General features: G+C 34.0%; 1 protein-coding gene across 2 annotated transcripts in view; it reads left to right on the forward strand.

The window, feature by feature from the left end:
* The first annotated feature begins 12,603 nt into the window (after nucleotides 1-12,603).
* The window catches only part of LOC149926226 (uncharacterized), a 35,463-nt gene continuing 35,370 nt past the window's right edge, over nucleotides 12,604-12,696 (forward strand). For both annotated transcript variants that reach the window (XM_090160394.1, XM_090160396.1), the window contains exon 1: nucleotides 12,604-12,680. In XM_090160394.1, the coding sequence (XP_090016520.1) occupies nucleotides 12,663-12,680 (18 nt within the window). In that variant the 5' untranslated portion in view covers nucleotides 12,604-12,662. The remainder of the gene's footprint in view (nucleotides 12,681-12,696) is intronic.

Consider the following 12,696-nt stretch of genomic DNA (forward strand, 5'->3'; position numbering starts at 1 on the left):
ATACCAATACAACTGATCAAAATTTGGAAGAGTATTTGGTTTCAAGCGCGTTGAATATGAAGAAAGCTTAACTGAAACTGATAGTTTTCATATAGAAAGTATCCCTCAAAAGGAATCTACCCTTGAACCATTGTGTCAAAGCACTCCGAGCAAAAACCATATTCCTATTAATTCTAAACCCTCAAGTTCTTACGTTTATGTCCCAAATAATAAGAAAAAGAGAAATAGTAGTAGTGATGAGAATGATTTTGTTGAAAATGAATATTCAAATTTAGAAGAGAACGGATTGGAATATTTGGCTGGTTGGGTGACAAAAAACATTTAAATACTTATCCTCAGTTAAACTTAAATAATAAAGACATAACAGATCATGCATATTGTCTCCCTTCTTGGGCAAAGATGCTATCATATGGTGGACTTGTAGTCCCATCTAATTTTTTTTAAATGAGGTTAAAAAGTATGAAGCCATATTTCAGGAATATTTGCCAAATAAGACGCTTAACAATGAAAAACAAATTGTAAATACTATTAGCCAAACAAATTTTAAAACAAATAAGTTGTGTCCCCTAGAAGTTATCAAAAGCTATGTTAAAAATTGAATTTTTGTAAGAATGAACTACCTTAACAATATTATAGTACGGGTAAAAGAGGGTAGCTCACCGGCAAAATTCGTCCCAACTTGCAATGTGGCCTAAAAATTCTATTTTGATGTCTACTTTGAGGATCCGATGAGTCCGCAGCGATGCGGGGTGGAAATCACAGTTTTGGGGGGGGGGGGCAGGAGGGGGCAGTTGCCCCCTAAATTTGCTTTCACCGAATTGAGCCGTGTTTGGTGTTGTTCCCGATGGTACATTTCACCCTGAGTCAATTGCGACCAACCACATGCCCGTACGATGAACCATTTTCGATTTAGGGCCGAATTTGTACTGAATCGCGTGGTTTTTTCTCTAATATGAAAAAAAAATCCCCTAATGTTAAATTTAGCAATCCGGTCAAGTTGTGTATCGTTTCTGTAGTATGTTTTAACTTTGAGTCGAATGAGACACGCCGCGGTTCGCTGGAACTAATAGTTTGTTTCGGAGGTATGACCAAAAGTACACTAAACAAATGTTTTTTTTTCCGGAATTTCACTAAATGTTGAAAAGGTATATCAACCATTTGGCCAGGACCAACCATACTTTCGGATCGTACGTATTGTTTTGTGCCGAATCGAATAAGACCAACCGTAATTCCGTAGGATGAATAGTTTCCGAGCTATAACGAAATATGTGCGAACCATAAATGGTGTTTTTTCAAAAAGTGGTTGGTCGCATTCGACTCAGGGTGAAATGAACCATCGGGAATGACACCAAACACGGCTCAATTCGGTGAAAGCAAATTTAGGGGGCAACTGCCCCCTCCTGCCCCCCTTGCCCCCCCTCCCAAAAACTGTGATGTCCACCCCGCATCGCTGCGGACTCATCGGATCCTCAAAGTAGAATTCATAGGCCACATTGCAAGTTGGGACGAATTTTGCCGCTGGAGAGCTCTTTTTGGGCCTCTTTTACCCGTACTATTAAGCCAAAACCAAAATCTCAGGAATCCGAAGATAGCGGTAGGAAAAAACACAAAAAGATGACAAAAATTGTGACATGATGTAGAATGAACTCCTCAAAATACTTGACCGTTAAAATGCCCAGTTTCTCGATATACTTTTTTTCTATATTCAGAATTTAACATAACCAAGCATTTTTTTGATTTACCTATTTTGTTTCTCAGTAATTTTTAAATTAGGTTAACCTTTCCTTGAAATATATAAATTTAAAAATAAATTCCTTAGCTTTAATTTGTAATAACACAGCAAAACTTAAATTAAAAATTATGTAGAAACATTTGTAATAATAGAAGATATTATAAAGTACCTATAGTTCATGTATTAAAAATTTGTGATATTTTAGAAAATGCCACTGTAATAAAAACTTGTGATATTTTAGAAAATGCTAATGTAATAATAACTTGTGATATTTAAAAAATGTTAATCATATGTAATATTAACTTTGTGAAATTTAAAAAAATCTATGTAATAATAACTTGTGATATTTTAAATTTTAACATTGAGGTAAAATGTTAACTAAACTTAATTTTATTATTAAATTCATTGGGTTATTTGTGAAGTTTAGAAAAATTATTTGATCACATTTGTAATATTTTTGTAAAACGGGTAATGTTTCTTCAACTGGCAACGTTGAAAAAAGGTACGATTTTAATTAATTTAGTTCGAAAAAACTTTGTCTCTATTTTCTCTTAAAATCAAAAACATTAAGATTAAAAATTTAGTTTTCAGGTCCATCTTAAAAAAATGGGAAAATAAAACCTTGCAATTCGGCGAATTGAATTCGAGCGCCCAACCATGGCTACTGTGGTTCGTGAGTCTAGGGATGACGTCACAAACGCTATCGGCAAGAACGTGAAAATTTTTCTAGATTTCGGAGTAGCGAACGGGCCCCCCTTGAATATTACCGCAGAGCTCCGATGTACGCTGAATTAGGGAAATTCAGGCACAGCCTAGTTTGAGGGATCAACGTAAGTGCAGCTCGTGAAAGGTAGCCCGGTAGTCGTCGCTAATTGCAACGGAAGCCCATCTTCACTTTTCGATTCAGCGAGCATGTCAAGATTCAACTTTGTATGAAACCGTTAGTTTTTTTTATCTAATAAAAGTAAAATATACTTACGCTTGTGACTGGGTGTTAGTAATAAAAATCCCAATGTCTTCTAATCTCTACGGTAGTTATTATTAGCATGTTTGTCACAGTCACTAAATTATTTTGAAAGATTGCATTTTTGCATCTTTCTGTAGCAATGCTCAAACAAAAAGCCCACCTGAGGCCTATTGAGCAATTCTATTTGTCATAAAAAATAAATCATGATTACGCTCTCCAAAATTCTAGTAACTAAAGTCCAACTTTCTAGATTGGATGTTAGAGTATCTTATTTTTTTTCAAACTAAACCACCGCTTTTGATGAAATATTTATTACTTTAGCTTAGGGGAAAACTAGACTCGAAAACGAAAGGAAAATTAATAAAATACAAGGCAAGTTGGGTTAAGTCACGGGTAAAAAGAGCAATTTTAGTGTTAAACTGTACTAAAATACGTAGGTTAAAAGTAACATCAATAACTTTATGGACGGTTCAGTGCCGTAACTAGGGCGGTGCCAGCGGTGCCTAGGCACAGGGCGCAGACCCAAGAGGGGCGCAGAAATGACCAGTTTTGGCAACACTGCATTTTTCAATGGCGCAGTTATAGAGCTCGCACCGGGCGCATAAAAGCTAGTTACGGTACAGGGACGGTTCACTCAACCCCGTTTCGAATTGTTTCTAAACGGTTCGATACTTTAAAAAGTGTATTTATATTGTGTCGACTCACTCTTTTACTGTTTGAAGTGTTTCGCCTGTTTTAATTTCTTTTAAAAACCAGAAATAAATTTGTAAAATTGGTAATGGCTGAAAATAAGATAAAGTACTCAAGTGGTGCCCTAAAAATGAGATTGAGGGAACAAAAAGAGCAAGTAACTAAAAAATGTATGAAAATCGACGCTTTATTTGTGAAGAGTTTTAAGAGTGGTAGTGAAAGCATTTGTCCGACAAGTTCGACAACGACATCGTAGGACACACAGCAGTTAGTTTGGATGTTAATGAACATGAATCTTCTATTAATGTTAATGTTGAAGAACTTGAAGGAATTGAAGTAGCTAACGGAAATTTAGCTAAGGCTATAGATGTTATATTTAAAGATAATGAACAGGATATTTCCGAGAGAGAACAAAGAGACGACTCCAATGCGCAAGATTCAATAATTTCGACGGTTAGGGGACTTTTCAAAGAACAACTTAGTCAGGAAGATAAGGTGAAAATATTACGAGCAGAACCATGTAAACCAAAGGGGCCATTTCCCAAAGATAAGAAGTCTTTACGATCTTTTAGTACCGTTTATTATTATTATTGTAAAACTAAGACTGGCTAAATTATTAAAAGGTATTAACTGTGCTACTCTCCTATATTTGACGGCGTGTATTGTGAACCTTGCTGGCTCTTTGCAACAGAATCTGAACAACCGTGGCGAAAAGGAAATATTAGAGATTGGAAAGGCTTAAGTAAGATAATAAAAACCCATGATTCTTCAATTTCTCATATCCAAGCGTGTGTCATTTACAACACATGGAAACAAAATAAAACTATTGACAGCATTGGCGCATTCGATGGCCAGATCCACGAGTGGAAAGCTATATTAACGAGAATTATTGACGTGGTTCGTAGGTTAGCTTTGTGTAACATACCTTTCCGTGGTCACCGTGAAGATATAAGTAGTATTGGGCAAAAATCTGGAAATTTTCTTAACATTATTAATTTGCTGTCTACTTATGACTCTTTATTGCAAGCACATTTGAATGATCCCCGAAAAGTCAAGTATTGGAGCCCAGCTGTCCAAATTGAAATGATTTCAATACTTTCAGACTCGGTGTTGAAATCGATAGTTTCAGAAATAAATTCATGTTCATTCTTTTCTTAATTTTAGATACCACGCAAGACGCATCGAAAAAGGATCAATTAAGCATAGTTATTAGAACTGTTTTACTGAATAGTTCCAATTCATCAAATGGCGATAAACTTCAAATTAGGGAATCGTTTCGGGGTTTTATCGAAGTTTCAGACCAGGGTGCTTCGGGTTTTGAGAATAAAATCTTGAATGTTCTTGACGATTTAGGAAATGATTTGAGTAAATGTAGAGGGCAAGGCTATGACGGAGCAGCCAATATGAGTGGACATTATTCTGGTTTGCAAAGAAGAATTAGAAATCGAGTAAAAAATGCCGAATATAAACATTGCGCTGCACACAATCTAAACCTTGTTTTGAACGATTAGGTTTCCAATATAACTGAAATTCGGGAATTTTACGTAACTGTTGAAAGTTTGTACGTGTTTTTCAGCGAAAGTTTACCACGTTGGCCAAAACTCAACAAGGTTTTGGAAGAAAACAATCAAATAGTTTTGACTTTAAAAAAACTATGTCCAACGAGGTGGTCTTCCCGATTTGATTGTTTGTTGTCTATAAAATATAACTTTAAATCCGTAATGTGTCTTTCTAATATCATATAAGAAAGCAAGAAAAAACCAGAAAGGGATACAGCTTTATCTCTTAGGAAAAAACTTGATAAATTCGATTTTGTTTTAATTCTTACTTTTCAAAGCATTGTTCTGGAAAATGTAAATCTTGTTTCAAACACCTTGCAACGGACTAACATTGATTTAGGAACAGCCCAAACATTGCTAGAGAACGCCAAAAATAATTTGATTGGTATGCGAAACAATTTTTATGACCTTTTTAAAGAAGCGTCTCAATTGGCGGCTTCGTGGAATATATATTGTACATTGACTTCTAGACGTAAGAGAACGATAAAAAAGTTCTTCGATTCAAAAATTCAGGACGCTGTTAAAAGATTCCAAATTGATGTGTTTAACGCTTCACTTGACATATTAATAAACCAAATTAATAACCGATTTACTAGCATGAACGAAGTTGCTAAGAATTTTAATTTCATTCATCCAAAGACCTTATTTCAGCTTACCCAAGAAGAGTTGCATTTTCAAGTTAATAACGTTTTAGAAAAGTACGATAAAGATTTTTCCAACAGCCTCGTGGATCAGATCATATCATTTAAAACTGCAATGGCTGAACAAATTAAGACAAAGAACTCAATAGTGGAATTGGCGAATCTCTTGTTAGTTAAAAATACTTCTCTTTTAAGTAGCTTACACTTTTTCAATTTTATTTAACGTTACCCGTTACTTCAGCTACTGCCGAACGAAGTTTTTCGAAGTTGAAACTTATAAAAACTTACCTTCGAAATAATATGACTACAAGTCGATTAAATTCTCTTGGTATATTTAGTATTGAAAATGATAGAACACGCAACATCAATTTAAAAAATGAATTAAAATAATTATAATTGTTTTTTTAACCTCGCTATGAAGAGTAATTTATTTTATGTAATTTTATCTTTCTACAAAGCACTCAAGGCCAAACATTGCGAATGCTTAGTTATTATAAAATAAAGTGATTTTCCCTTAGCGTCAATTTACTGATACTGTATTAAATGCACATACTTAATCCGACGTTAAATAATATTTTTTCGCGTGAAAACATAAAAGTTTATTTACTTCGTTTCTCTGCCCGCAAAGTAAGTAAATTGAATAGTAAATGTCGTTTCGTGTTTAGAATTGTTGGTGTGATAAGTAAACTAGAAATGGAATTTATTTGGCGATTTAAGTATCCTGAATATTTCCCAGAATGTGGCTAAAATCGCCTACTTTACAAAATTATTTAATATTAATTAAAGTGCTAAATGAAAAATGTGCTTCCTAGAAAACCTGGTCTACTTTATATTTAAAAATGAAACCAACTACAATTTCGCCTGGCTATTTTATTCATAGTGCACCTATTATATTCCCTCTCTTACTATGCCATATGAAAATTCGCCATTTTTGCCTTCACATAGGCAGTGTGTCCTGCCCTCAGTAGGTACGAGACATCTACGAAATGGTTTCGGAGCGGTATTTAGGTATTCGGGAAGGTCGAGAGAAATAATATCTTTGAAAGTGCTAAGTCCCCAAAACTTACCTTAAATACTCCATTGATTAATAGTAAACAATAGCCTCTCAAAAGGAGTCACCTAAGGGGGAACCAAAAAGACCCGAGGAACGAATGTTTGAATAAGACCCAAGGCACGGTTCTTAAAAATGAAATAAATTGCATAGAAATTGTTTAGTATAACCATTAGTGGTTTTTTTTATATTACTTCAAAAAAATTTAAATAAATAATTGGTCAAAAATTAGAAAAATTTTATATTATTTTTATATAAAAATAATGCTTAGACCAAAACGATATTTTACAAGAACGTTTCTATGTATAAGATGATGCACTGAAAAAAGTCTTCTTGATATTGGAGGTGTGCCGCCTAGTAAGTAAAATATTAAGTGTCACCCCACGTTTTGGCTCGTATATCAAAATTTATAGCAGATACAATAAAATAGATTTCAAATTCTGTTTCAGCGTACAGTTTTATCTTAGCATACCCTTTTTTATGTTTTCCCAACGTTTAGCGAACGCGATATTAAAATTAATGTCAATAACATACACCAAAATTAAACCAAAAAACTCAAATTTCAAAAAATCATAACTTTTAAAAATTTTGAAATATTTCCGGTAAACTTCGTAAATCTTCATTGTAGAGATAGATGAACGCACAAAAAAGTTTGGTTAAAATCTGTTACTCTCATGCAGCAAAGTCTGATGATTTCAGAAATAATTACCCAAAGGTGATATAACAACGGTGTCGTTCCGGACAGTTAATGAGGATGTAGCCATTAGAAATATAATCGTACTAACTCGGGACCAAAACGGAGACTGCCTGACGTAGCCAATGTGCGTCCGCTAATACTCGCGTGGAGCAGTGCTGCCAAACATGCTAGGGGAAAGACCCAGGGTCGGAAACGGCTACACTTTCACTAATCATTCTTAAAGGGAATACGATGTGAGCCCTGATCTTTATCAGAGTGACAAAATCTTACAACAGTTGCGTGTTAAGGGAATACTTTGTTTGTGCTGATCTTTATCAGACGGATTGAAAAATTTCAAAAGTTGGGTGTAGTTGGAATTCGTCGGTGAAGAAATATGATTTTTAATATGTTACAACTGTAAATCGCTGATATTTTCCAGGCCCTAGCGGCCAACATTTTGATTTTTCGAAGTTGCGCCCAGCAAGATTTTTGTTCACGATGTTCAGAAGTACAACAATTTTTACAAATACATTTTTGAGCTTTCGGTCAGCAACACTTTTAATCGGCATTCTCTAGAGTACATCATATCCAAATTTCAGTAAAATTGGCCGAAAGACCACTTTCCATAGACGGTGAGCCGTGTCTTTTCAGCAAAATTGGCCGAAGTACATTTTTCCATAGGCGCTGTGCTGGGTCCTTTGTTAATAGTGCGTAGAATATAACTAACGTAGAATTAAATCGACTTATTAAAGCATTCATTAAACCTCGCAGAGCGCCATCTGTCATCAAAGGTTTATTTGGAAAATCAATTAATACAATCCATGGATTTATTTAAATTGTCTATTTATTCAGTTTTCAAACACTGTTTTGATAAGAAAAACAAACAGATTTAGGATAAAATAGTTAATTAACGTCCCAAATTTCTAATATTTTTTCTTATCAAAATAGTGTATTAAAACTGTATAAATAGACAGGTTAGGACACCCTTACCTACCATTAAAATTATTTGACGTGTATGGACAACCATGCATGTGATCAGCGAATAGCCACGTATTCTAATCATAACTTTACAACAAGCTTATTAATGCACGTTTATTTTATTAGGATGCTCCCAGAAGCGGTCGTCCTAAAACAACTACAAACGCTCATGCGGGAACTTGGAGAGAATTCATTAGACTTGTAACTGCGTTTGAAAACGGCAGCGTACTCACCACAAGCCGAAACATGTCGCGCCTTTTTTTTAGTTGAATTATTTTAATGTTTAAAATATTTTAACAATAAATTTGCTTTATAGTGTACTTTGAATCGTTGCATGGAGAGAATTCGTCTACGAAATCTTTGGCCCTTGAACAAAATATTAAGGGACCGCACTCTTTCGTGTGCAAGAGTTGCTTCTTCAACCGTAAGGGCTAAACTAAAGCAACGCGGTCAAAGACAACGACGATCAATATGTAAGCCGTTATTAACTGCGAGACATTGAGCAGTTCGTTTTGCTTTTTGGCGTCACCCTCTACGATGGCCTAGAAAGGTTCTGTCCAGACTTATTTTGTTTTCGGACGAAAAGGTTGATATTTGAACCTTGATTTATCGTATTTTAATTTGATTGTAATATGGTTACGACACTAGTCGTTTCAGAGCTCTTCTAGTTCGCCGACAGTCTGGATTACAAGGCATCGTAACCAACGCCATTACTCCAGAACTACCACAAGAACCCAAACAAGTGGGCGTTTCTCAGTTAATGTTGGGGCTAGCCGGTGTTTTAAGACCCGTAGTTGGTCGTCTAAATGCGCAATCGCAGATATTTAAATTCTTAGGGATTGTATGATACCTTCGCTAGCGGCTACATACGGCTTTGAAGATGCCGTAAAGTGATTATTTCTATATTTTTACTTTAAGTCACTAAGGCATTTAAATTATACAATAAGTAAAAACAACGATATTTTAAGAGTGCACAAGAATTGTTTATTAAAAAATAAAATATTTAAAACCCGACTAGTTTCGGCCGCAACATCGCTCCGTCATCAGGGGTCTAACGGAGCGATGTTGCGGCCGAAACTAGTCGGGTTTTAAATATTTTATTTTTTAATAAACAATTCTTGTGCACTCTTAAAATATCGTTGTTTTTACTTATTGTATAATTTATATTTCTGTGCAAGTCGCTAAATAACTCTAGACACTAAGGCATTATTTTAACTTTTCGGTTTTTTACATAAGGGTCTATTTCATGCAAGACAATTGTCCGGCTCATACTGCTAGGGCAACGAGAGCGTTCCTAGAGGCTGAAGATTTGGAACTTCTTGAGTGGCCGCCTCTTTCTCCCGACCTCAACCCAATGGAAAACCTCTGGTCCAGAATGACGTGTGTAATAGAGCGTAGGATACCAAACAGTGTCGATGATTTACGAAATATGCAAACGATGCTTTTAACCGTTTACCCGCGGTGTATTTACGCTCTCTTACAAATTATTTTCTTCGAAGGTTAACATAGTGCGTAAGGAGGAGAGGAGACGCAATTCCTTACTAAATTTCAGCTTCGATAATAATTTTGTTGTATTTGGTTTCATTACCAAATAGTTGATAAAGAACGTTAAATAATAAATATCTTTCGTCTCTCGTATTTTACTTTTATTTTTTACAAGTTCTTTATTTTTGAATTTTCATAATTATCCAATTCCCTATAGTTTTCAGACATTTGTCGTTAAATATTTCGTTATTATTATTTAACGATGCGAAAATATCCGCCGCTTTGAACCAAGGACTATGGCCACCCAATTCACAGATTTACCACAATTCCCCCCCCCCCCCCAACAATTGTAGTGTTCGTTTAATATCTTAAAACGTATAACGTATTCAAGGGAAAGCATTGAGAACAAGACATTCTAGCTTCTAAATCGCCACCCGGTTTAAAATAATCACAATGAAATTCTTTGGGTGCTACGAAATCAAAGGGATTTTTTAATTTATTATTAGATTTCAAGTTATTTTTCAACACGTTGTCGAATCTCAGTTGGTTTTAATAAATGTGGACAGCTGGAACTATGTGTGCAGATTCATATTCTTCGAATCTGGCCAAAGTCTTCAAAATGCCATATCTTTTTAAAGCGTTGGTCTCAGTGAGATAGAAATTACACTTTCTAATTAATTCATAATTCAGAGTCGTAGCCATAATATATAAAAAGTTTTCAAAAACGACATTTTTCGTTTCGCCCCTGCATTTACATGCTTTGCGAAAAATAACATCGGATTATGAGATAATATCATTTATAAAAAATATAAGTAAATGGTTTCACCGTCGTACCTCCTAAAGATTTCGAGAATAATTTAATTTAGTGCAAAAATCAACACGGCTGAAGACTTTTCAAACAGAGTGTACGTATACGGTAATAGCCAAATTATACAATTTTCCTATAAGCATTCTCGATCGATTAGTTGTTACATATTTAATGTCAGTTTTCACATAGTAGTAATTATTTAATAGTTAATATACATTTTTATTAAAGTTATTTATTCATAATTTTATCTGATTTAAATGATTTAAGAATTTAACAATAATTTGAAATTATTTTATTTTATTATTATTATTATTAAATTAGTTTTAAGACTTAAGATGGCTTCTTAAGTTGTACAGTATGATATAGACAGCTGTCAGCGGGGCCTTTTGAAAGTAGATATATATTTATTTACCTATTTGTAGATTGATTTTGAATTAAAGATGTTTTAGCAGGATTTAAAAGCTTGAAATGGGTTTTTATATTTTCTGATATCATATTAAGAATATCAATTTGTGACTATGTGAAAAAGTAGACTACTGATAAGTGCAAATTTATTTTGTGAAAATTATTCTGGTACAGTTAGAACAGTTAGAAAAGACTAGACTCCCGGTACATTTTCTTCAATTTAAATGAATTTTAGACTAGAAAAAAAATATTGAATGTTGACAACATTTTTACAAAATTAAATTGACAATTTAGTTCTGTAGCCGCTGTTTTTAATGAAATTTAAAGAATTCTGGTAAATTTAATTCGGTTTAAATGCATTTTAGACCAGAAATGAAGTTTAGAAGTAAACGGGTTAAAATTTTTTTCACAAGGAAATAGAGCCATAAGCATTTTGGTTAGCATTTTCATTGCGATTAAATTTATGTAGCTGCTGATTTTTTTCTATTAAAGTTTAAATAATTCTGGTAAATTTACAGTTATAAAAGTTACGACTCCTAACATATTTACAATTTCACAGAGTTTTGGACTAGAAAAACGTTTGTGAATGCGTTGCACTATTTCTACAAATATTAAGTTAAAATGTGGATGTGTGAGATAAAATTTATCTAGTCGCCGTTTCTCTTTCACGAAATTTTAAGAATTCTGGTAAATTTGTATATACTTCAGTTTAAATGCATCTTAAACTATACATGAAATTAAAAACTGAATGGGTGAAACAATTTTATCATAGGAAAGCGCGTAAAAAATATTAAATTGGTAAGTATTACGTGCAGAATAGCTTTTGTAATATATTAAACTCATTGCAATCGTGGTACAGAGAGGCAATGCCACCCTCGTAGATGGTTTGTACTTTATCCCGCACTGTGCATGTGAGTGGTAATTTTTTGTTATTTCATGACTGCGTCATAAAAATGTGATCACAGTCCTGTAGTGTAAAATTTTCCCACTACCCCTAAAATAGGTTTTCCTATTTGAGTTCTTGTGTTCGTGCGGTAGCCTACTTATTAGGCGTTTTAGGGTTTTTAAGGTCAAACTTTAAAACACTCTAGCGCTTCTCCAATTCATCACAGAGAATTGCGACCAGGACAGTCATACATCATTACTCAAATTTACTGTACTGATTTTTGAAACACCTTGTATATTAGAGATTATAAAAAATGCTTATGATAAATTAAATTAGTATATTATATTGGCCGTGCCGTGATCGTATATTTGAAATATACGTTTGCTAAAACGTGAAGGGTCTGACACTTGTAGCAACACGCCCAAGGGACATATTCAAATATTCGAAGGGGGTTTTCTAAAACGGTTGTAAGCACAATTTTAAGTTAAAAACACGTATTTTTTACGTATTTAACACTAAATTACAACCCGGGGTATAGGTACGAAGACAATGATCATTCTACTGCCATCGGGAATTTATGTGTTCTAACGCAAACATCTGATGCTTCTATTGGTAGTAATGAAACATTGCTTTCAAATGATATCAATTTATTGGTTTCTAGACGTACAATTTATGGATGAATACAATGGCGTTATTTGAAACAATAAAGATTAGGCTGTATTAACAAAATGTTTTTGTATGATAAAAGTAGTAGATAAACATTTGAATTCGCAGATTTGTGACGATGAACATTGAATTAATTGTGAGTAAAAGTACTG

Source organism: Leiobunum rupestre, chromosome 10 (genome assembly GCF_980474605.1).
Source record: "Leiobunum rupestre chromosome 10, qqLeiRupe1.1.hap1, whole genome shotgun sequence".
In the NCBI taxonomy this organism is placed as follows: Eukaryota; Metazoa; Arthropoda; class Arachnida; order Opiliones; family Sclerosomatidae; genus Leiobunum; species Leiobunum rupestre.